At 40.9% G+C, this 26,647-nt stretch overlaps 1 protein-coding gene across 1 annotated transcript in view; it reads left to right on the top strand.

The window, feature by feature from the left end:
• CNTNAP5 (contactin associated protein family member 5) overlaps positions 1 to 26,647 on the top strand; it is a 777,625-nt gene that overhangs the window by 358,596 nt on the left and 392,382 nt on the right. The window contains exon 6 of the mRNA XM_036421736.2: positions 11,551 to 11,735. Coding sequence (XP_036277629.1) covers positions 11,551 to 11,735 — 185 coding nt within the window. The remainder of the gene's footprint in view (positions 1 to 11,550; positions 11,736 to 26,647) is intronic.

Below are 26,647 nucleotides of genomic sequence, written 5' to 3'. Positions count from 1 at the left end.
CTATACAAATTGTACATCCTTGCAGGTTTTGAGCAATATTTACACTACTTCATTTTTACTATTTCTCAAACCACATGAGAACCAGTTTATTTAAATTAGAAATAAGATTTTCCTTAATTTTTTAGCCTAAAAGATAGCTACTGCATATTTTTATTGTCTTTTTCCCCACCACAATTGTGTATGAGAATGTCTGTATTGCCTTAATCTGTTGAAAACTAGTTAAAGCTCGTAGTTGGACCTCAATTGTCACTAAAATAAAACTGGCAATATATATTCTGGGATAAAGAGTTTTTATAATCTTTTGAAAAAAAAATTACTGTCATCTTTATAATGACATTTCTTCCTGCTAACACCCATATAGATATAATTCAAAAGCCCTACTTCATAGATTGCAGAAATTCCATTTCCGTAATTGTTTAAACAAACTAACTTTCACTCAATTTGCTTTAACACATGATTTTTGAGTATCAGCATAGAATTGATAATGAAAAGGTGAGTGAAATTCATTCATGTCAGTCATTTATTGGTTAACTAGAGGCCTGGCACACAAATTTGTGCACTGGTTGGATCCTGAAGTGGGTGAGGAGGGCCGGGACATGATTGGTCCTCAAGGCAGGTGGTGGGACACCCTTGCTGGCCAGGGATCCTGGTCGACCAGGTGACTTTCTCTCCAGTTATTGGGAATCACCTGGCAGCCGCTTTTATATTATTTCTTCCCTGTGGAACATCTAGGGAGAGGAAGCAGCTTAGGTGCCCAGGCCAACTTCCTGGAGGCTGGTAGCACTGTTGGGATCATGCCAGAAGCTCTGGTCTCTTGGTGGCTGGCCCATTCTCTGGAGACTGGACCTGCAGGACTACTGAGGGAGTGAGAGTTTGTCACCAGGTTAGTGGGCCTGTGGGCCAGGGGAATAGGTCTGAGCTGTGTGACGCTTCCACTGTGGGAGCACACTGATTGTCAGGGAGCAGCTCCTGTGTTGAGCATCTGCCACTGGTGGTCAGGCACATCATAGTGACCAGTTGCTCCAATCATTCCAGCTCCAGTCAAAGGTCCTTCAGTTGCTTAGGTTTTTATATATACAGGTTTAAAGTAATTTGAGCTCTGGCCAGTTTGGCTCAGTGGACAGAGCGTTGGCTTGGGAATCAAAGAGTTCCAGGGTCAATTAAGGTCTAGGGCATGTGTCTGCGTTGTGGGTTCGCTCCCCAGTGGGGTGTGTGCAGGAAGCAGCTAATCAATTTCTCTCATCATTGATCTTTCTGTCTCTCTCCATCTCCCTTCCTCTTTGAAATCAACAAAAAGTAACTTGATTTGAAAAAAAAATTATACATATATATATATATATATATATATATATATATATATATATAATTCTATGTACATTGCAGCATTATTTACAATAGCCAAGCTATGAGAGCAACTGAAGTTCCCATCAATAGGCAAGTGGATAAAAATGCAGTGGTACATGTACACAATGGATGATTACTCAGTCATATAATAAGAATGAAATCTTGCTGAAACCGGTTTGGCTCAGTGGTAGAGTGTCGGTCTGCAGACTGAAAGGTCCCGGGTTCAATTCCGGTCAAGGGCATGTACATTGGTTGCGGGCACATCCCAGGTAAGGGGTGTGCAAGAGGTAGTTGGCCGATGTTTCTCTCTCATCGACGTTTCTAGCTCTCTATCCCTCTCTCCTCCTCTCTGAAAAAAATCAATAAAATATATTTTTAAAAAAATGAAATCTTAACATGTGCAAACTAAGAAGTACAAATTGGCAGTCACAAAATGGTCATGAGGATGTAAAGTACAACATAGGGAATATATTCAATAATATTGTAATAACTGTGTATCATTTCACTGGGGTACTGGAAATATCAGGGGAACACTTTTTAAAGTATATGATTGATTAACCACTAGGCTGTAAATTATAATTGAAAAACTAAAAAAAAAATAAAAAAAAAATTAAAGAGCAAAAAAAAGTAACAATGTGGGAAGTATTCAATAATTTACATATCATTCATATTCTGTTCAATAAGTTAGTTTTGCAGGATAATGATTATGTTTTTAAAAAGTTTGTTTTTCCCATAATCAAAATTATTTATGCTCACTCTAAAATATTGAAAAATAGAAAATTAAAACCACTGTTAATATTTTAGGAAATGCATGGTTGTTTAATACTCTTATCTATTATTTCTATGGTTGTAATTTAGCATATGTTTATATTTTTCACTTTGCATATATATATGTATATATATTTATTTATTTATTTTTAAATAAATCTTTATTGTTCATATTATTACAAATGTTCCTCATTTTTTCCTCCCTCCATTGCTCCCCTCCACCAGTTTCCCAACCCACCCTCTGCTCTTTCCCCACCCCCCCATTGTCCTCATCCATAGGTGCAGTTTATGTTCTGTCTCTTCCCACACCCCCCACTCCCCTTTTCCCTGAGAATCATCAGTTCACTCCCCTTCCATACCTCTGATTCTATTATATTCACCAGTTAATATTGTTCATCAGATTTTTTTTAACTCCCTTGGTTTGTAGATTCACTTGTTGATAGTTATGTATTTGTTGTTCATAATTTTTTTTTCTATATTTTCTTTCTCTTCTGAAAGAACCTCCTTCAGCAATTCATATAATTCTGGTTTGGTGGTGATGAACTCCTTTAGCTTTTTTTTATTAGTGAAGCTCTTGATCTGGTCTTTGATCCTGAGTGATAGCTTTGCTGGGTAGATTATTTTTGGCTTTAGGTTCTTGCTATTCATCACCTTGAATATTTATTGCCATTCCCGTCTGGCCTCCATGGTTTCTCTTGAGAAATCAGCTGAAAATCATATGGGTGCTTCTTTATAGGTAACTACCTGCTTTGCTCTTGCTGCTTTTAATATTCTCTCTTTGTATTTTGCTCTTGGCATTTTAATTATGATGTGTCTTGTTGTGGTCCTCTTTGGATTTCTTTTGGTTGGGGTTCTGTGTGCTTCCTGGACTTGTAAGTCTAATTCTTTCACTAGGTGGGGCAAGTTTTCTGTCACTATTTCTTCCAGTATATTTTTAGTATCTTGCTCTCTCTCTTCTGGGACCCCCATAATTCTAATGTTGGTTCACTTGAAGTTGTCCCAGAGGTTTCTTACATTATCTTCAACTTTCTGGATTCTCTTGTCTTCTTGCTTCTGTAGAGGAGTGTCTTCTGGGTCTTTATGTTCCAAATCTTTGACTTGATTCTTGCGATCTTCCATTCTGTTTTTAGGACTCTGTGTAATATTTTTTATTTCAGACAATGTATTCTTTATTTTTTGTTGATTCCCTTATTTTTTGTTGATCCCTTCTTATTTCTAGTTGATCCCTTTTCATATCCTCATAAGTCTCATTTATTTTATCGGCCTTTTATAGAAAGTTCTTCAAAAACCTTATAAGAGTGGTTTTGAACTCTAAATTCAGTTGCTTTTTGTCCCCCATTTCTTTTGTTTGTGATCTGTTTCTTTGTCTTGGCATTTTGGCAGTTTTCCTGAGTTGGTAGCCTTAAAAGTCTCTGTGTTCAGCTTGGATGGGGTAGAGTTTCAGGGTGGAGCCTACAGCCTTGGTTTCCATCAGCCCCACCCTATGAGGCTCCTGAGTCTCAGTGTTCTTCAGTGTCCTTCAGTACAAGCTGCAAGCACCTCTGAGAGAAAGGTGCCCTCGAGTTTCGCACGCTACCATATAGTCTAGGCTTTCCCCCAATGAGCCCAGAACTGGGGTTCAGTTCAGTTTGAAGTGGGATTGGAAATGGGTCCCCAGGGTCTGGCCTAGAACTGGGGTTCAGTGCTGTTGGACCTGGGGTTCAGCACAGTCCAGAATTTTTATCTCCTTCCCGCTAGGGAACACCAGCCAGGCACTCATCCTCCCCCTCCTCTCCGGCTCCATCCTCTCTGTGAGCGCAAAGTGTCTTCGTACCTTAGGCTTTTACAGTGCCTCTGATTTCCCTTCTGTTTTTCTCTTTCCTTCTCATTGTAGAATTTTCAGTCAGTCAACTTTCCTATAGTTCTGGGTAATGTAAATTTTGTATTTTAGTTGTATTTTATTGAAATTGTTGTGTGAGGCTGCAGTTAGGTGTTTACGTATGCGGCCATTTTGGATTCTCCCCTGATCTATATGTATATACATTTAAAAATACCTGCTTTTATTGATTTCAGAGAGGAAGGGAGATGGAGAGAGAGATAGAAATATGAATGAAGAGAGAGAATCATTGATTGGCTGTCTCCTTTTCACCCCATACTGACGATCTAGCCTGCAACCCAGGCATGTGCCCTGACTGGGCATAGAACTGTGACTTCCTAAACCACAGCACCACAGCAGCTAGACTGCTTTTATATGTTTTTAAATCAATAAGGTGTAAATTATTGAATATTTCTTTATTCAATGTTATGTTTTTATTTGAAAACTATCGCAGTCAATTTCCTAATTGGTGTGGCTCAGTGAATGAGACTCTACCTATGAACCAGGAGGTCACAGTTCGATTCTCCATCAGCACACATGCATGGGTGGCTGGCTGGAACTCCAGCATGGGGTGTGCAGAAGGCAGCCAATCAATGATTCCCTCTCATGGTTGATGTTTCTATCTCTCTTGCCCTCTCCCTTCCTTTCTGAAATCAATTAAAACATAATTTTTAAAAAGGCAACCACTACTGAATATACTTTTAAAATTATGTAAGTACATCTTAAAGTTATTCATTTTTAATTGCCTCTATAATATTCCATCTGCTGATTCTAAGTTTATGCAAAGCTTTTATTCTCTCTTTCTAAATCATGGAAAATTATCTCCAAATTTTAAATTATTGTAAATTAAAAATATTTTACTACATTTCAGTTTGTTTACTTAGGTAGATTTCTGGAATATAATTTACTAAGTAAAAAGTTATGAAAACATTTTACAAACTACAATGTTTATTGCTATAATATTTATTGACATAGGTATTTGGTTTTAAGTTTGTGGATTTCATTTTGCATTATCTTTGGGCAATAAAAAAGGATCAACTAAATAAATAAACAATGAGCAATACTGATCCATTTTTGAGGAAAGGTCAACAAATTGCTTTATATATTTATGAAAATGTCATGAGATATTTTACATGAAAAGGTAAGTGTGCTAAGATTTGTGGTTTCACTACGTGCATTAAAAAGAAGTAGCTGAATTTTACTTGAGATGATGTACACTTTTATTCCTTTGAAGTCTTAAATTTATAAGAGAAATTATCAGATGAAATGATAGCAGCAATCTTAAGGAACCAGGGTTAGAACACAGGGCAGGAAGTCTGCCTTTCAATCTTGATAAGAGTAGGAATGGGGTAAAGGCCAGACCGTGCTTCCTGCTGCTCAGATGTTCTGACTTATTAAGAAGGTGCTAATGATGGTGACAGCAGACAAAGCAACCTTGGATGTGACAACCAACTTGGAATTATACTCTTCAAACATCAGAATCTAAAAGTTCCAGTCTACTGCTGAGATAACCATGATCTAATCATTGTGACAAATCAGCTCATTCAATTCAGCTTTCTTTCTCAACACAAAAATTATACACCTGATGTAATTTAAAAAGATTACTCATGTGAAATTAGAACTTGACATAAGTAGTTAGCTATCAAAAATTATCAAATAAAGGTATAAGTCTGTATCTCATATTAAACACCACGATATATTACAAATAGAAAATGGGAGATGTCTTTAATACTCTCAGAATCCTAGTCAGTTTGGCTCAGTGGATAGAGCATCAGCCGGCAGACTAAAGAGTCCTAGGTTCTATTAGGTTAAGGATACATACCTCAGTTGCATACTCAATCCTGGCTTGGTCAGGGCACCTGCAGAAGGCAACCTATTGGTGTGTCTCTCACATCTATATTTCTCTCTGTGTTTCTCCCCTTTCCATTCTTTCTAATATTTAATGAAAAAATATCTTCACGTGAAGATTAATAACAACAAAAACATCAGAATTGAGAGGACCTTTAAAACTATAACACAAATTCAGAATCCATAAAAGACAGAAAACACAAACATTTCTGAATAGTAAAAACAAACAAAAACCAGAAAAACAAAATCAAAAGACTATTATATTATAGACAACAAACTAAATATAAATTGATTTTTAAAAATATGGAAAATAGACAAGAGGTGTGAGGAGATAGTTCCTAAAAAGATAACTAGAAATAAACATATTTTAAATTTAATTCATATTAAGAGAAGCATATACTAAAACTACTCAGAAATATAATGTTTTTGTGTATCGTTCAGGAAAATTCCAAAAGCATGGAAGGATTTTGTTGACAAGCCTTTGGAGAAAAGGCAGTCTTATAAATTGCTAGTTGTGTGAAAATAGGTTGAAATTTTATACAGGGCAATTTGGCAGTGCTTATCAAAATTACTATCTCTAAAAACCTTTGGCCACTAGTTTCTTATCTAAGAATGCAAACTACAGAAATCCTTGCACCCATAAAAATGACCTGTATGTATAAGATGTTTTAGCAGTTTTAAGTAAGACAGGAAGCTCAAATATCTATCATTAAGAAGTTGATATAAATTTAATGGAATACTCTACAATGGTAAAAATTGAGAAAGTTCTTTTCCTTTTAACTCTTTTCCAATTATCTAAATATATAAAAAGACAATGACCATAATGGCCATAATTACCATAATGACCAGTTGCCATAATGCCCACTGTAGCCAGTGAACTGGCCCAATCAGGGGGTGGGGCTAGTTGGCCAACCTCTAGGCCCCTTCCCCCCACCAGCCTGCCCCTGATTGGACTTTTCCACCCTGATCAAGAGCAGGCCTCTGACCAAACGCCCCTTCCTTTCCCCTAACCAGCCCCGCCCCCGATCAGCCAGCCCCACTAGGATAAGCCCACAGCTCCTCCCCCTGGCCAGCTCACCCCCCTCCCCACCCCAATAGGGAGTGTGGCCAGCCCACCAACCTCCTTCAGCACCTCCCCCTCAGTGCCCCACTCCAGATCTGCTCCCCCATCCCATCTGGTTTAGGGCCAGCTGCCAGCTGCCCACAGCCCCTCCCCATGGCCAGACCCACCCCGATTTGGCCCTCCAACCCTAATAGGGGACAGAGCCCACTGGCCAATCGCCCAGGGCCCCTTGCCTCAGCTGGCCTGGCCCTGATCAGCCCTGATCAGGGCAGGCCAGCCTGCCAACCTCCCACCATCTCTTCCTCCCAACAGACCTAGCCCCAATTCATCTCAATTGGGCCTGGCTGGACCCCACCCATGCACAAATTCATGCACTGGGCTTCTAGTACTGATATAAAAAAATACCAGGAAAGATGAAATGAAAATAAAACAATACAAAAAATGTGCATTGCATTTCATCATTAGGGTAAAATATTTAATGAGGGGAATAAAGAATAAATATTTTTGCTGACTTGCTTTTTGCCTATAATTTTTTCCTGATGAAGAATAAGACATTCATATCAGTGATAACCTACATGCACAGCTGGAGGTAGGGATGGGAGGAAGATTTGTTACTATATCTAAGAACTTAAATAAAAATATTATTAATATTCATAATTAAATTTGTCTTTTGAAGCAGGAATCATAGTGTAAAATATGTTAAAATATTTTACATTAAATGTTATTTTCAGCCCTATTAAAGAACTCAGTGTATCACTAACACCCACCAAACAGCACATAGAATAAGTGTGTTGAAATTATGTGATTACTGTGCCGTTCTATTGCTTGTTGTGAGTTAGAGTTGCTTCAAATCTTTGTTTTGAACTTATTAGGAAATCATTGTTAAATGTCTGTTTTCCTTCTAATAAAAAAAAACAAACTGCGTTACATATTGAATTCAAAGTGAAAGCTCTAATATTAACTTTATTTATTACCTAGAACCAACAGTTATATAAGACAAACTCTCTCAACCAATTATTAGGTCTTTTTTCTAAATAATTTCTTCTACTTATTGCAAATTTTTTTTATTGATGTCTAATGGACATTTAAAAAAATGCAAACATTTAAGTTGCACAGTTATATGTTCACATATGTACATACCCAGGAAATTGCCATGGCAGTCAATAGGCCTCTCCTTCCAGCATCTGCATACACCTATCCCTACTGTATCTCCACTGATTAATTCCAGCTTTTTTGATAGATTCCTTAGGTTTTCCTCAGTTCTGCTCTTTCCTTTATTGTCTCTTTTGTATTATTTATTTTTTGTCTGATTGCCTGATTAGAACCTGTAGTATAAAGGTGGAGATAAATAGTAAGAGCATACGTCTTTGACTTGCCCCTAGTCTAGGCAGGGAAAAATTCTTTTTTCCCCCACATTAAGTATGATGCAAGCTATAGGTTTTTGTTGATTACCTTTATCAGGTTCTTCAAGTTCTCTTTTTTAAAAATATATTTTATTGTTTTTTTTACAGAAAAAAAGGGAGAGGGATAGAGAGCCAGAAACATCGATGAGAGAGAAACATCAATCAGCTGCCTCTTGAACACCCCCTACTGAGATGTGCCTGCAACCAAGGTACATGCCCTTGACCAGAATCCCTAAGTTTTAAGGCTGACACTCTATCCACTGAGTCAAACTGGCCAGGGCCTGCAAGTCCTCTTTTATTTCTAGTTTGCTGATAGTTATCAAGAATCAATGTTGAGCTGAAACTGGTTTGGGTCAATGGATAGAGCATTGGTCTGTGGACTGAAGGATCCCAGGTTTGATTCTGGTCAAGGACATATGCATTGGTTGCAGGCACATCCCCAGTAGGGGGTGTACAGGAGGCAGCTGATTGATGTTTTTCTGGCTCTCTATCCCTCTCCCTTCCTTTCTGTAAAAAAATAAATAATATATATAAAAATAATATATATATATAAAAAAAATATATATATATGTATTTTTTTTTTAAGGAATGTTGAATTTTTTTCTTTATTATTGAGATGATCATGTATTTTTTTTTTTTTTTGCTCTTGACCAATCATTAATTCTTGGATAAGGAATATTTTAAAATAAAAGGGGTATGTGTCCATGCATGTGTGTGTGTGTGTGTGTGTGTGTGTGTGTGTGTATGTAGATAGGAGGGTTGTCTTTGTTCTTTCTTATTTCGTGACTGCTCTCACTTCTCATCCACCTTCTCAAAAATCCTAGAACACACCTGAGTCTTTCTATTATTACCCCATTTTCAATACCTAAGTGACTTGGGAGACCATTCCATCCTTCCTCTGCTCTCTATCCCTAAGCCCTTGTCCCCATCTACATTTTTTCCAAATATTACTGCCAGTCTGTCCTATAAGAAAATTGCATAGAGCAGCCAAAATGACGTTTACTAAATGTTAATCAGAGTTACAGTCTTTGATTTCACCTATGGCTCCCATCCCTTAAAGGTACAATTCAAGCTGTAAACTCCCACCCACCAGCACAGTCATCCTGAATGAGATAAACCAGAACTGGGGTCAGGACACTGGGCCATATGGAATCCCTCTACCTCGTCCCAAACCATCCCTCCAGGCTGAGGCACCTGCTTCTCCTGTCTGCGTACCAAGTTCCCTCTTTTGACCAAACAAATCTCAGGCCTGTCACCACCCCATAAAGAGGCCTTCACAGGCCCTGACCAGGAGTTACCTTGGCTCCCTGCACTGATTGCCATGTACCAATGACATACTTATGTGCTTTACTTATTGAAAATCTCCACAGTAGACCTCCACAGAAGGAGTTCACCTTTTAGCTCTGTATCTCCTTTATACATCACTTGTCACTATGAGTAGTATGGGTATATCTCAATACCTCTTTATATTATAGAAAGAAGGAAGGAAGGAAGGAAGGAAGGAAGGAAGGAAGGAAGGAAGGAAGGAAGGAAGGGAGGGAGGGAGGGAGGGAGGGAGGGAGGGAGGGAGGGAGGGAGGGAAAAATAAAGGGAGGGAGGGAGGGAGAGAGGAAGCAAGGAAGGAAGCAAGGAAGGAAGGAAGGAAATGAGTGAGAAAAATAAGGCAAATATCTATGAGTTTATTATTATAATTTGACAAACTGTGAGAATTCACATCTGTGAAACAATGAATAAATCAATGAAATAAAATCACTGGCTCTCATTTTCAATTACAGTAAGTGTGCCATCCCACCCCTACAGGAAGTAGTGATGCAGGCCTTTATGGAGGTGGAGTGAACGCCTCCAGAAAAATGCTGCTTCCTGTCGGGAATGCCACACTGAGCAAGCTGTTACAGCTGCTCTGGTAAAACACAGCAAAGAGAGAGGAAGGAGGCGTTCAGCTTCCAGTTACTAAGGGGACCAAATATATAAACTATTCAAAACAACACACACAAAAAACACAAACAACACCTGAAAGTACGTATATAAGTAATAACTAGTTGCATTTATGTGTTCATTTTGCTATGTCTGAACCATTCTGTAGATGAAAAATCAATCTTTTTTTACAATAGCATATAGGCAGGAACATCCAATAAAATGGAGAGGAGGGGGAACCAGACTGACTTGGTTAAACTTGTACAGAGGTGGCTTTGGCTCTAGTAAATGGGCTCCAGCGGTGAGCACAGGCAGGACCAGGATGCAGGAAGAGGCCCCGAGCCTGCACCCTGAGGTTCTGGGACGGCTTCCCTTCTGCACCAGTGTGACCCTTGTTATTTTGCAATGCTCCAACTCCATACCACCTGTGGGTTTTTCAGTGTTGCTCTATGTAATTGGAGCCATATCTTTGGTGCCATTAAAACCCATTGTTTTAAAAAGAAAGAAAAAGCACGCCTTTCCCCTAAGCCTGGCACATTCTCCCAAAGCCTGTCTTTCAAGCTCACCTTGGGCTAAATCAGCACATCTGACCATGGCATGGTATAGTGGAAAGGCCACCGGACCTGGATTGCATCCCGGGACACACCTCTGGGGTGTGTGTGCTTGCCTCACTGAGTCCCAGATTCATTTTTTTGTGAAATGCAGTAAAACTTTTGCCTTAGCAGATGAAAAATGGAGGGGTAAAATTCCTACTTAATCCTTCGTAAGGCATAAGCATCTATAGCTTCAAATAATTTCAAAACATCGTGGTCTGTGGGGATGGTTTCCATTTTGGACACGTGGCAGTTGACCGGTTAAGTGCCACTGATACAGTAGGCACTTACAATGGCAGCTAAAATGATTGTTTCCTTCCTTTTGGCTTTGCCCACAGACTTACCCAGCTCACTGCAAACTTATCCAGCTCACTGCCTGCTGAAGCACAATGGAAGGTCCACTTTCTCTATTCAAAACCCATTCACACATGGAGAACAAATACTATTTATAAATAGGATAACCAGCTATTTTTGGTTTTATTCATGAGGCCATTAGAATAGAGTTCCTTTATTATTTAATTGTCCAAGTCCTGAAAACATGTCATTTCATGTCTAGCAGGAGATAGGCATGGCAATCGACCTAGAATGTGTTCCTGGCATTTGTGGGGAAAGCTTGTCATTCCTTCCCAAGCCCAGCAGCGTTCTGGGCCTGTAGAGCTAGAACCATCTTTGCCTTTAAAGAGAGCTGGTCCTGCTGGCAGTTCTCTAGTCTCAGGCTGCCCTCGGGCACAGACGCCATCCTGTCTTCCTTTCCCTTCACAGATGACAGCAAAACCCGGCTCAGCAGCAGCCCCCCATCAGCCACCCTGGGCAGCCTCCTGGATGACCAGCACTGGCACTCAGTCCTCATTGAGCGGGTGGGCAAGCACGTGAACTTCACCGTGGACAAGTACACCCAGCACTTCCGGACCAAGGGGGAGGCCGATGCCTTAGACATCGACTATGAGGTGAGTGATCATCCCTCCAGATGCCCACATGCCTTACTTAGGGTCTGTGAAGAGAAGAGCAATAGAGAAAAAGTGCACGCTGGGGCTTATCTTCCCCTCCATTGGAGCCCAGGCAGCCTGCAGTGCGGAGTCCTTGGAGAGAGTCTGAGCAGTGAGCTGGGAAAATGGCCAGGAAATAATGCTGGTAACCCACAGGCATCAGCTAATTGTGTGGAAATTTTAAATCAGCAAGACTCATTTGTATTTGATTTCTTTTTTTTGCCTGCTTGTAGCACCCTGTATCATTATTTAGTCTCCTGGTTAATTAAGTAATTCTTTAAAAAAAATGAAATTCAATTAGCTGGGGTAATGGAAGATATAAGAATTATACTAACATAATGTTACATGTCAATTATACCTCAATAAAATAAGAATGATAAATAATGCCCAAAGTAATCTAAAATATGCACTGTAGGCACTTGTCTTTAACCGTCATTTGTAAGCAAACTTTTTACTAATACGCATCAACAGTTGTTTCTTCCTTTAGGAAAAGCACAATGACACACCAGTGCTACAAAACAAAGAAGGCTGCTCAAAGTTCTGCAAAGTGGAAGTCAAGAGATAAACATTTTTGCTAGTAGTTCAGTTCAAAAAGTATGTGCTCTGCCCATACTGTATCCCAGGCTCTGCTCTAAGTAATAAAATTGAAGATTATGGAAGCAGAGTTCCTGAGCTGGAGAAGCTTACAGCCTGCTAAGCAGAAGCAGACCTGGAAGAAGTGGTGCAGAGCACAGACCTGGTGCCATGGTGGAGAGCAGCACTGGGCACTGTGGGGAGAGGCTACTTAGCTCAGAGTAGAGAGGTAGGAGCAGGGTTCCAGCAGGAGACTCTGCTCAATCTCAAAGTACGGGGTTGGCCTGATGAGCAAGGCCAGAAAGATGGACCAGGCCAGAGACCTACTGCAGAGCATGGGGCATAACTGTCATAGTCCATTGTTGATGGGCTTTCAAACAATAAACAGGCAGTTGTGTTGGAGCCAACTGCTACTGCCTCATGTAAACAAACGGGGAGACTTTGGTTTTTGGATATTGAAAGCAAAGTTATATAGAATTAAATAGAGTATTTTAAAAGCCATACATTTATTAGTTTTTAATTATTTACTATATTACATCTATCTATATTTTCACCACTCCATCCTATATAATAAAAAAGCTAATATGAAAATCAACCAAATGGCAGAACAACCAGTCATTATGATGCTCACTGACCACCAGGGGACAGATGCTTAATGCAGGAGTGCCTCCTGCTGGTCAATGGGTTCCTAAGCGGGGGCGGGGGTGGGGAGGGGAGGGAACACCATTCAGCCAGAAGCGGGGCTCACAGCTGGTGAGCACAGCAGCAGTGACAGGAGCTTCTCCCGCCTTCTTGGCAGTGCTAAGGATGTCTGAATGCTGGGTTAGGCCCAACCCCTTCAAGGAGCAGGCCTAAGCTGAGAGTTAGACATCTCCTGAGGGCTCTCAAACTGCAAGAGGGCTCAGGCTGGGCTGAGGGAGCCCCCACCACCACCTGAGTGCACAGGGCTTCTAGTCCATTTATATGTTCTCAGGTTTCTTTCTTCTGCAGTAATTGTGTGGTGGATGTGCACTCTATTGGGCTGTTACAGTGCATCTCTTTCCAACTTCATGTCTAGTAACATTCCTTTGACAGCTTGAAATCCATCATGGTGGAAATATTTCCACCCGGAATACTGGCAAATATTGTAAATCATGTTTTGATTTGTTTTATTGACTGGATAGACAAGCTACAACCTGTATGCCAAGTCTAGCTTAAAGTCTGTTATCCCCAACCTGTGTGTTAAAAAAATCATGCAAAGGGTTGTCAAAAAATTAAGAAATAAAAAAGAATGTGACAAAGACTATATGTGATTACAGATAAAAATAATTCAGTGAAAATTCAATAAAATCATTATGTGAGAACTAATTGGTTACATTAAATTTTACAATAAAGATTATTATACATTTGTTATAAATTGTCTAAACATTGCTTATATCAATAAAATAAGCCTATCCTTGTTTATATGCCCATGTTTACACATACAGATTCAAGTCTGTATGTTGGCAGGGTACTGTGGATAGCCATATTTTAAATCTTTAACAACACACCACTTAAGGCAGGAGATAGAGTGAGATTAAACAAGAGTGAGTAAATACCCAAGTGATGATGGGTTATATGAACCATGTTAAGGAACTTAAATTATGATGGATGAGTGAATGCTGAACCTGAACCCAAGTTTGGCTGCCTGCTGCAACAAAAGCCAAACTTCTGAACAAAGGTGCAGGTGCAGGTGCGAAGGAAAGTGGTTTATCCAATTGCCAGTGACTTGAGAAGATGGAACTCCTGTCGCAAAGCCCATCTTAACAGCTCTTGCCAAGCCAGCTAATTATATATGGCTAAAGGGAAGTGGAAGTTGAGTTGAGGGAAGCAGCAGGGGATTTTTCCACAAACATGCAGTATGATTTGGCTGGTCCTCCTGTTCCTGATACCAATTTTGCTCTCCTGTGGTTGGCCAATGTATATCATCTGGGTGGTGGCTGGAAAAAGGAACACTGTGTTACACCAAAACATTTAAGCAAAAATATGTAATTTCACAAGGATATAAACTTCTACTTCATTGTTAGTTAACCCTTGCCAGGATTTCAAGGTTAGCTCAGCAGTAGCATGAGAGATGAGACACAAAAATATTTTTTGCGGGATGCTGATATGACCAGTTTTAGACTAGTAATCCGGAATGTATGCCTCAGGACCCAGCCCAATTAATATCTCCTGGAAAGTTGTTAAAAATGAAAATACTCAGTTTTCACTTAAACTTATTAATCAGAAACTCTGGGAGAAGAGATCAGTAATCTGTTTTTCAAAACCCTCCAGGTGACTCTGATGAATTTTAACATTTGAGAAACATTCTTTTAGAGCAGTTACTTTGAAGCAGGTATTCTGTAGCTTAGGCTTCTGAGTAAGAGGAAGGAGGGGGATGCTGGGAAGATGGTTGAAAGCCCTGTTAAGAGACAACTCCAATAACCAGTGGGAAACAGAATAGAAGAGTGGTGGTAGAGATGAATTATCATAAAATTGAGATATGACTCTTTTTTTATTCAATCACTATTATGAGCTAAAAATTATTTCTCTTTTGATACTAATCTTAGTTTAGAATACCATGGATAAGATATGACATTCATTAACTTCAAAAGAGAATATGTCAGGCTTTGACTAAAAATGCAAGATACTCAAGAAATTTTTTAGTTGCATATAACTATACATTATGGGTAACCATTTTTATTTTTCAACCTTGCTTAAGTGTTTGAAAAAAGAAATTACACAATGTTGAAATTGTCTTAAACAAAATAGACATATTTTAGGAACTTGAGTATAATAAAAATAATAAAATCATGTTTAAGTCTCAATATTCCCCCAAATACCTTATCCCTAATGGCAAAAGATGACTGTAAAATTCTTCTACTTGTCTGCTTTCATATTTATTTCCAGATTAATGTCTATTTGTCTGTGGTCTCCTCTGTAGAGAATCTTTAAGGAATCACAGCTGAGTGGCATTAAAGTGAATGTCAGCATTTAAGGAAGGAAATCAAATGAAGTCACTCAATTCATGAAGTTGGAACTTTTTTTTTTTTTTTTTTTTTTTTTTTTTTTTAAGAAAAAGCCTGAATTTATTGGTACTTCATCAAAAAGGGTTTTCTGGTTTGAATATATATATATATATATATATATATATATGTGTGTGTGTGTGTGTGTGTGTGTGTGTGTGTGTGTGTTTGAATATATATATTTATATATATATAAAACTGTTCCAGTGAGGCAATGTGTGTTTGAGAAAATGAAAACCCTTCCCAGAGATGAGGTGGGAATGTAAGAGCGTGTATCGGGAGAACTCTGTGGAGCAGCTAGTATGCTCCAGGCTTTGAAGTATCACCTAAAGGCCATGTAGAGAAGAAGAACACTTGGGACAGAAAGTCAAGCTCTAATCACATTGCCATTAACTAGTTGTAGAAGTCCGGGCAATGAACACTCTTAAGTTCTGTTATTCAGAAGCAATATTAGCACTTTCATTGGAAGGAATGGAGCAAATGAGTATTTAAATCTTGAATTTATTTTATAAAACTATTGTTCATTAATCAGAATCTGGGTTGTTGATTTGATTTCTGCCATGGTCCTATACCTTCACATATGAGCCCCGGACACCACCGGGACGACTGGATTTAGGCCCCCAGGTTCCATGACCCGTTGTCAGAGCATATACTGCTGCTCTACACCCGAACCCTATCAAATTCTAATTCAGGGCTAATTATAGTATGCAAATCTATGTTCCCCTTCAAAGTTTAGCATGATATGATAATATTTGGCAAGAAAATATGATAGATCCATTGCTTTTAGACTGGCATAATGCCTTTCTATGAGGCATCTTTTGGGAAATTTGCCCTATTGCAATATATGCAGTTGTCTGCTTGTCCACCACTTAAAAGGTGATCACAGACAAAGGCTCAAATAACCTTTTATCAAAAATGAAAAGCAGAAATAATGTATTTCTTTGCTTCTCCTGGGAATGTCATCCTAGTTCACATCACTCAGCCCATGTAACTCTCTCCAAATTCTTGTGAGGAAGACACCAGCAGTTCACTTCACTTCCTGCCTGGTGCACACAGTCTTTAGAGAAGAGATTTTTAGGATCTTAGCGATCTCAGTTCTCTGAGATCTTATAATAATAAAAGGCCAAAAGCGTCATGACCAAAATGACCAAATGTCCAGTCATCAGGGGGTGCATGAAGCACCTCTCAGCCATAACAACTTAACAACCAGTTGCTATGACACCCACTGTGGCCAGCGAATCAGCCTGGTCAGAGGTTTAGGCCAGCAGCCAAGCTAGAGGCCCCTCCCCTCTGCTGACCTGACCCTGATGGGACTCTCCCAACCTGATCAAGAGCCAGCCAAATGCCCCCTGTCCCCCAGCCAGCCTGCCCCTGGTGGCACACCCCCACCCCAATAGGGAACAGGGTTGGGTGGCCAATCTCCTGGGTCCTGCATCCCATCCAGCATGGCTGTCAGGAGTCTGTCTGGGTCCCACCTCCCACCCAGCACAGTGGGAGTCTGCCTGGGTCCCACCAGTGCAGCAGATCTGGGTCTCGTGGTACATGGTGCTCTGGGCCTCTAGTAATCCCATAAGTCTTTTCTTATTAAGACTACTCAGTGATCCCATTTTGCATGTCTGTCTTAAAAGCACCAAAACCATTAACATATGTTAAGATATATGATTTACATGTTCTAAATACAGAAAAGACATTTTACAAAATAAAAAAGTATTTTAATAACACTTATTAAAAATACTAGATTAAATCAAACTCTCTAAATATTTAAAATTATGTGTGTGTTTCTTCAAACATAAGTTTTATCAAAGTTTTAAAGAAAATAAGAGGTAGCATTTTTATAACTGAAGTAGATGCCTGATGCACAAAATTTGTGCAAGAGTAGGCTTTCCTTCTCCTCACTGCCGACACTGGCTTCCTGTAGGCACCAAGGACCCGGACCTCCTTGTGCCTAATGGCACCTGGTAGCTGGGCTTCCCTCTGGCTGCTGTCACCCAGGACTGGGCTTTCCTAGCAGAGGGAGGTCCTTCCCACTGGCTGAAGTCCACTGGTTAGTGGCCTGGGCCTCCCTCTTTGGGGTGATTGTGGAGCCCCCTGAATGATTGCCCCGCCAGCTGGTGACCTGGACTTCCTCTGTGGGGCAATCATGGGGCAATGGCTGTCTTATCAGCACAGGCCTTGGCTGCCCTGGCGCCAATGGGTGTCATAGCATAGTCCCAGATGGTCCTCTGGATGATTGTTGCACTGTTCAGCTGTTTGGTCAATTTGCATATTATATTTTTATTATACAGGATTATATAAGATAGTGTCAGAAGTCCTAAGTATTATATGAATTTCAAAACTCTGGAAACACAATGTGTGAATATTTTTTTTCCCAAATTACAACAATATATATTCACAACATCTGTAGGAATCTCTTTAACAGCCCGCATAGAAAGAATTCTAATTCAGAGTTCGGGTTCTGGAGAAGGGCCACACACAAATAAAGAGACTTGAGACTTGAAGAAATTCTACTTGGAAATATGGGGGGGTCAGGTGGTAGTCCAACTCTAGTGGGAGAACTACTCCCTGCTCTGGCCCTGCCATCCCCTTTTATTGAGGCTTTGGGGAAAACATCTTAGGCAACATAAACAGAAATTTACATGTAGCCTTTAGACAGGAAATAACAGAAACTTACAGGAGACAAACAAGGTGGAGGCTGCTTCAGCTAACAATATCTCAACTAAAGGTTAGAGCAATTAAGGTTGTTGACCAGCCTTCCTGGCTTCCTGTCAACATCTCTTTTTTAGTGAAACTGATTTGTTTTCCAGTAACCTTCCACAAAATATCTATCTATATAAAATCCTAATATGCAAATCAATCAAATGGCAAAATTACCAGCATTCCCTATGATGCACACTGACCACAGGGAACAGACACTCAATGCAGGAGCTGCCCCCTGGTGGTCAGTGTGCTCCCACAGTGGGAGCATAGCTGAAAACAGGCTCATGGCTGGCGGCTGGCGAGCATAGCAATGGTGTTGGGAGCCTCTCCAGCCTTGAGGCAGCCGTAAGGAGTGAGGAGGCAGGCAGTTAGGAGCGAGGGGTCCTGAATTGTGAGAGGGCCCAGGACAGGCTTAGGGACACCCCCGACCCTGTGCATGAATTTTGTGTACCATGCCTCTGGTGCATATATAATGACTTCACCTCTCAAATAACTTAAAAACATACTTCAAAATTTAACTAATAAAAACTTCTACAAATTGTTTTTAAGATGGTAAGTCAATGGAAAAATAGGTAAAGGACATGAATATATTAAAAAATATAAATTGCTCTAAAATATATGAATATATGCTCAACCCTCACTCCAAAAAGAAATGCAAACTCATGGTACAATGTTTTTAACTTAGATTGCAAAGATCAAAAACTTTATAATGTTAGCATGCACATGTAGAAACAGTATTTCATACAATGTTTGTGGGATTGTAATTAAGACAATATCAAAGAAAGGATGGTAGTTTTTAAAACTGGAAACACAGCCAAAACCGGTTTGGCTCAGGAGTAGAGCCTCAGTCTGCAGACTGAAAGGTCCCGGGTTTGATTCCGGTCAAGGGCATGTACGTTGATTGTGGGCACATCCCCCGTGGGGGGTGTGCAAGAGACAGCTGGTCCATATTTCTCTCTCATCGACATTTCTATCTCTCTATCTCTCTCCCTTTCTCTCTGTAAAAAATCAATAAAATATATTTAAAATCAGAAACACACATTTCAATTCAACAATTCTGTTTCTAGCTATTTATACTAGAATGATAAGCAAATGTTTGCAATGGGTTATATTTTATCAATAACAAAAATTAGAAATTCCCCAAACGTTCCCCCAGAGGGGGTTGATAAAACTGAATGATAAGTGCATAGGGAAACAGACTCTCCAAAAGGCTGAGTGACCTGCACTGTCCACAAAGCCATGTAGCCAGAGCCTTGCCTGCAGCTGATCGGGGCCTGGCAGGACACCTCAGGGGTCTCCCGAAACACGGGTGAGTAGAGGCCTGCAGGAGGGGCTCCAGTCTCTCTCCGCTGTGCCCCTGCCCCGTGTGACGCTGCCATTGCAGTTTCTCATCTCCTGCCTGCAGAGGCTGGAGCTGCACCAACTGGCACTGCGTAGCTGCTGAATCAGTTGTCCGGAGCAAAGGCTCCCGCAGCTAGCATGGTGGCCACCTGGTCCATTCTCTTCTGGCTTTGTCTCTTTGTGCGTGGGACAGGGATGGGAGCAGCTCCAGCGTTCAGCCACTCCTCCCTTTGCTGTGTGTGTAAGTCAAACACTGTCTGCATTGGAGAGTGGCTGCTTCTCCTTTACCTTCACAGGCCACCAGGCAGGCCCTGGGCTTGGGCTCGCCTGCTCTCGGTGTGCCATTGAACGAATGAGGCAGCCCTACATGTTCAGATAGGAGCCGCCTCCAATATCAGTTGTTAAATGAAAAGAGAAGGCAACGTTCAGTGCAGTGGAAGCATTACCTGTGTTTAAAAATGAGGAAAGAATGGATAGGCTTAGAAGCACAGAGTGACAAAACATCTGTAGGGTACAAAGGGATGGAGAAAGCAGGTAATCTGCTTTTCATCGTTTTTAAACTCTTTGGATTTTGTACAGCATGCCAAAAACTATGTCAAGAGGAAAAGGAGAAAATAGCATATTTGACTTATTTCTTATAACTGCTTCAAAACTGCATCTTCTGATTTTTGTTAATAGTCTTTTTCAAAAACACATCACTTCATAATGTTATTTAAACGTCTCTCTTATTGTCTTCACCCCAGCTATAGACTTTAAGATCATCATAAGGGTGGAGACATACTTTTTTTTTTTTTTTTTTTACTTTTAATTATCTCTAAAGATTGAGTCTAATCTATAGATTTAGACACAGGCCATCAATATTTGTTAAGTAAATGAAGAAAGCTTCTTTTTGTGAATTATAAAATATAACATATCATGCCCTACATCCCATTAGAAGTTCCTAATAGGTCTCAAATGCTCAGAGGTCAGCCCTTGCTGCCACTCCTACTTTAGTATATTGCCTCTCTTAGAGCTCAGACGTGATTAAAGGACTGGCCAGACACAAGGCAACCATTTACTTGTTGATGGAAATAACTACAGATCATTAGAGAAACTGTTTTTCAGATCATGTGATAGTATAATTATTATCTATCCTTTTTTTCTTTGGAAAAATCTATTGCAAAGCTAAATAGAAGACCTACACAGAGGAAAATAAATAGAAGAAAATAAGAGGGAAAATGAACAGATGCAAAATGAAAGTAATAGGGAAAAAATGAAAGAAAAATAGTTATTTTTGAGGGCATTTTGTGATTTTGTCTAATCCTTACACAGCCTGGTGCGGGAGCTTGTTAATTCCCATGTCACACACATGAAACCAAGTAGGACAGCGTGTTGAGACCCACCCTCTGCCCAGGAGCCAGAGGAACCCCAGCTGGACCGGAGCCCAGGTCTGCATGGCCGTGCAGGGTGCAGGGCAGTCCCTCCTGGTCCTCCTCTCTCTAAGGAGATTAATCCTGCCCACAGGGTGCCAGTAGCTCTGGCCCTTAGCCTGGATTCTGCATGAATTCAAGTCTTGAAACCCCATTCCTGGGGCTGTTACTTCTTCCTAGTTTTAAGTTGAAGATGTGATTTGTGGACTTGCTAATGTTATGTTTGCTCAAGATTTATAACAGTGAAATGGAATATAAAGACTTCTCCTAAATGTATATTGAAAGTAAACTAATTGTGTGGAACATGATCGAGGGAATATTTTATTATCAATATTACACACACAGACACACACACACACACACACACACACACACACACAAATACAAAACCACACTGTTTTTATTAAAAAACTAAAAAGAAAACATCTAAAAATTCTTGTTTCCTTTTAGCTACTCCTCGGGGGTGGAATATGTTTTAATTACTTCATCAGACATTGGAGGCTGCTGAATTTGGGCTGAACTATTGTAATAGACAGTAAATAGCCAGCTCCAACCGGATGCTTTGGGATCAGGCAGAGTGCAGATGTAGTCCCATGTGCGGAGGTCTCACTCTAGGCATTAACAATAAGCTAATCAACTATTGAACAAAACATGCCCATGTCTCTGACTTCCTAGACAAATATACCCACAAGCCCAAGCATTGCCCACACCGTAAGCAGCTGCCCTGTCGGTACCCAGCCCTGTGGCCCATGTCTGCCACCAGGAGGGCAGAGGCCAGGAGAATAGTTCAGGGCCTCAGAGTGGCTCTGGGCTGTATAGGTAGGGAGCTCTGGGGTGCTATGTGGGACAGGCACAATGCAGAAGGTGTTGCCAGCTATAACCCCCTCCCAAACCCCTCTCATGAGGCTGGGTAGACAGGGATGGCCCTGTGTTTCAGCAGGTGTTCCTCTGGTCTGGCTGAATGGGGGTCCTAAAGTCTGGATTCCCTTGCTTGGATACTGAAATTCACATGATTTAACCCATTGTCTAAGTAACCTGAGGTAATACCATGCATTCATTCAGAAAAAATATATAAATCTATGTTTAACCAGTTAGGCTGTGTCCGCACCTGATTTCTGTGAGTCAGTAAAAAGATGCATATTTAGAGACAGGAATCATAAGCTAGCAATTCATTGGGTTTGGGCCAAGAGCAACACCACCAGTGATAAGAGGGAGGAGGAACACAAGCAGCGAGGCTCCCTCTGCCTGCAGGTGCAAAGCTCAAGGAAGCTGGAGCACACTGAGCTGCTCCCACAGAGAGGCGAAGGGCTGGTGACCCTGGTGGGAATAATGGTGGTTTCCCTGCTTACTGGATGCCATCTTCCTCTTGGGTCTCAGAGCCTCGCCGAGTGATGTGGCACAGTGCAGGACTAGGAGATTTTGGGGATGTGGAATTTTCTGTTTTAAGACTGGGAAAGTGTCAGGCAAACTGGCATGCAGTTCACTTCAGCCTGGGCTCATTCACTGAGAAGTTACCCTCTGGGACCAGGACTGGTGATCTGGGACCCACTCTTGACTGCAGGGCCATAGTCAAGCAGATACACCACTTAGGCCAATGGTAGGCAAACTCATTAGTCAACAGAGCCAAATATCAATGGTACAATGACTGAAATTTCTTTTGAGGCAAAATTTTTTAAACTTAAACTTTAAAATTATTAAAGAATAACTAGAAAAAAGTATGGCAGAGAAATCAGCCTTAATGATGAATGCTAACCAGCTCTTGCCTGTTTCAAACAGTTATTATTGTGCAGCCGTGCAGAGGTTGAGGCTTCCTCTCTCCCGCTCTACTTGTCTTTTCCCAGGTTGGATCACAGGAGGGTGTCTAGAGGATTGTCCTCCATCAGCAGAGGTCTAAGGCTGATGGCCACTCCTCCTGGACATAGGCCCACCATGACCTCAGAGCCTTTGCTCTCTCCCAGACCTCCAATCCAGACACCAGCTTTTCACACATTGACTCGGGGCCTTGGTTCACTCATCTTCCCTATCCTGCTCTCACACGTTGGGGTCCTCAGCGGCCTACCTCCTACTAGGCAGGTGGCCAGTTAACTCAGAAGCAGCCTGAAACATTTCTATGTTGCCACCTTCCCTCCGCCATTGCTAATCTGTCTTCCTCCCAGGGAAGTTTTGCTCTAGAGCCAGAATGAAATGAAGGCAACCCTAATAAGCTTACAGCCTTCACTCTTTGGAAAGCAGAGGAGAAAGAACTCTGCGATTCCCCAAATATGTGATCTCCATGCACAGCCACCCAAATCTTATTAGGTTTCAGTCTCCCACAGAGAACCAAAGTCCAGATCCTCACACACTCTCTCTCTACCCTGGACTACACCAACCTGCTCCAAGCATCCTCTATCCAGACTAGAAAGAGCTTTGCCCTCCTCAATGTGATGGAAAATTTTGTAATATACAGCATTCTTCATTTTAGTTGACTTTAAAATCTCTCTCCCCCAAGTCCTTCAAACACTATGTTCAGCTCTTTTAAAACAGCCTTTTCTTCTCTCCCTCTTTTCAAGATATTGCCCTGTGACTAATGTTTTTCTAAATTACAGCTGAGTTAAGTGGATTATTAAAATAAAAACTTTTTTTTTATAATTTGAAGAAGCTGGGCAATATAAAAATAAAAATAAAATTATCATTATTTATTTAAAATTATAAAAATTAATAAGAACTTAATTACATACAAATGTTTGTACTCAGATGTTTATTATAGCTTTATTTATAGCTGCTATATTTGGAAGTAATGAAAGGTCTTTTTAGTAGGTATATGAAAAAATTGTGTTACATCCAGTCAATGTGATATCATTCAGCGTTTTAAAAAAGGGGGCTATCATGCCATAAAAATACATAGCTTAAAAAACTTAAATCCATATCATCAAATAGAAGAATCTAATATAAAAACACTATATGAATGTCATACAATTGTATGACATTTTAGGAAAGAAAAAATGATGGAGACAGTAACAAGATAAATGCTCAGCAGGGAAGGATAAACGGGAAGAGCACAGAGGATTTTTAGTGCAGTGAAACATGCTGTGTGATGCAGTAATGGTGGTTGCAGTGTGTTATACCTTTGTTCAAACTCATGGAATGTGCTACACTGAAAGTGAACTATGATGTGTACTGTGGGCTTTGGGCGATTAAAATGGATCAGTGTAAGTTCACCAATAATAACAAAAGTACTGCTCCAGTGAGGGATGTCTGTCGAGATAAAGGTTGTGTATGTGTGAGTGTAGAGATTGTAAATGACACCTCTGAATCTGCCTCTTATTTTGCCATTAGAGACCTGGTGAATGAAATACGTGCATGGGAGCAGAAGAGGGAGGAGGGCCCAGTCTGCACCCTCTTCAATCTGGGACTCCTCGAGGGATGTAAGACTGCCCCGTTAGGCCCTATCCGAACAGGATGGGGCCTAAAGGGGGAGTTGGGCATTCCTCTCACAATCCAGGACTGCTGGCTCCCAACTGCATGCCTGCCTGCCTTCCTGATTGCCCCTAACCATTTCTGCCTGCCAGCCTGATCACCTCCTAATGACTCCCATGCCATCCTGATTGATGTCTAACTGCTCCCCTGCCAGCCTCTTTGCCCCCAACTTCCCTCCTCTGCCTGCCTGGTTACCCCTAACTGCCCTTCCCTACAGGGTTGATTGCCTCCAACTGCCCTTCCTTGCAGGCCTGGTCCCTCCCAACTGCCCTCTGCTGGCCATTTTGTGGTGGCCATTTTGTGTTCACATGGGGGCAGCCATCTTGTGTGTTGGAGTGGTAGTCAATCTGCATATTACTCTTTTATTAGATAGGATAGAAGCCTGGTACATGGGTGGGGACGGGCTGGTGTGTCCTGAAGGGTGGAGTTTCCTTGGGATGTGGGGTGGACTGAGTGAGGTGCCTGTGGTGGTTTGAAGGCCAGCCACAACCCCCGGTGACCCAAGTGGAGGTCCTGGTATCTGGAATTTATTTACATTCTACAATTGAAACTTTGTAGCCTGGAGTGGAAGCTTAGGCCTCTTATGGCAGTCAGGAAGCTTAGCTTCTCCCATTGCCAGAGAAACCCAAGCCTATATGGCTGTAGCCATCTTGGTTGGGGTTAATTTGAATATGCACTCTGATTGGTTGGTGGGTGTGGCTAGTGGGCATGGCTTGTGGAGCAAAGTGATGGTTCATTTGCATATTACTCTTTTATTAGGTAGGATTAACCTAAAACTTCTCTAAAAATTATCTTTAAACAAACAATAAGTAAGAGAAATGAATATTTAATAATATTTGTACATTATACAAACATTTATTAAACAAAATTTTATTTTTACTTACTTAAATGACTCAAATTGAAAATATTTGAACTCTGCAATAAATCAACAAAGAAGATTTGTTCAAATAAATATTTTACAAAACATTTGTAGAAATAACAGATTCACTGATTTTTTTTCAGAGTATTTATTTTCCAAGATTTATGAGCCATTCTTAAAGAGTCAAAAATAAAACTCCCTTAGTTTCTCTGAGAGACAAATCTATATTTGAAAAAAAAAAAAAAAAGACTAGATCTCAAACTTGTTACTACATAAAATATTAGCATATATATTTTAAGGTAAATTAAATACAAGTATGGTTTAATCAAAGGTCATTATTAATTTGTGATCTATTAACATAATTCAACGCATCAGTAGATTGAACAGAAAATACCCTATATGCTGTCACATGGATTTCTGCAAAGCCAGTAGATGAAACTGAACATTCATTTTTAATTTCAAACTAACAAATAAATGCACAAATAAACAATTTATCTGTAAATAGCAGTAGGTGACCTATTTCTATGATACTAGAGGCCTGGTGTATGAAATTTGTGCATGGGGGGGGGGTTGTCCCTTAGCCCATTCTGCACCCTCTCCAATCTAGGATCCCTTGAGGAATGTTTGACTGCCTGTTTAGGCCCTATCCCCATGTGATTGAGCCTACATGTGCAATTGGACATCTCTCTCACAATCCAGAACTGCTCTCTCCGAACTGCTTGACTGCCACCCTTCCTGATTGTCTCTAACTGCTTCTAACTGCCAGCCTGATCACCCCCTAACCACTCCCCTGTCAGCCTGAATGAAGTCTAACTGCTCCCCTGCAGGTCTGGTCACCCCTAACTGCCCTCCCCTGGAGGCCTGGTTCCCCCCCCCTACTCCCCCAACTGTTCTCCCCTGCAGGCTTGGGTCCCTCCCAACTGCCCTTCCTTGCAGGCCTTTTGCCCCTAACTGCCCTCCTCTGCAGAGTTGATCACCCCCAACTGCCCTAACTTGCAAGCCTGGTTCCTCCCAAATGCCCTCCCTTGCTGGCCATCTTGTTGTGGCCTTCTTCTGTAGGCAGAATCTTTGACCACATGGGGGCAGCCATCTTGTGTGTTGGCTTGATAGTCAATCTGTATATTACTCTTTTATTAGATAGGATAGAGGCCTGGTGCATAAGTGGAGGCCAGCTGGTTTGCCCTGAAGGGTGTCCCGGATCAGGGTGGGGGTTCTCTTGGGGTGTGGGACTGCCTAGGCGAGGAGCCTGTGGTGGTATGCAGGCTGGCCTACCCCCTTTTCCCCCCTTCAACCCAAGCAGAGGCCCTGGTATCTGGAGTTTATTTACCTTCTACAATTGAAACTTTGTAGCCTGAGCGGATCTAACCCTCTACATGCTCCATGGTAGCAGCCATTTCTGTTGGGACTTATGTATCTTCTATAATTGAAACTTTGTAGCTTTAAGTGGAGGCCTGGTCTGGCCTGGGTGTGTGGAAAGCTTGGCCTTTCCTAACCCTAACCTCCTGCTCTTTCCAG

The sequence above is a fragment of the Pipistrellus kuhlii genome, unplaced genomic scaffold (assembly GCF_014108245.1).
Source record: "Pipistrellus kuhlii isolate mPipKuh1 unplaced genomic scaffold, mPipKuh1.p scaffold_m20_p_7, whole genome shotgun sequence".
Lineage (NCBI taxonomy): Eukaryota > Metazoa > Chordata > Mammalia > Chiroptera > Vespertilionidae > Pipistrellus > Pipistrellus kuhlii.
Note: the sequence above shows the minus strand (reverse complement) of the source record. Positions and strands in the feature narration are given on the sequence as shown.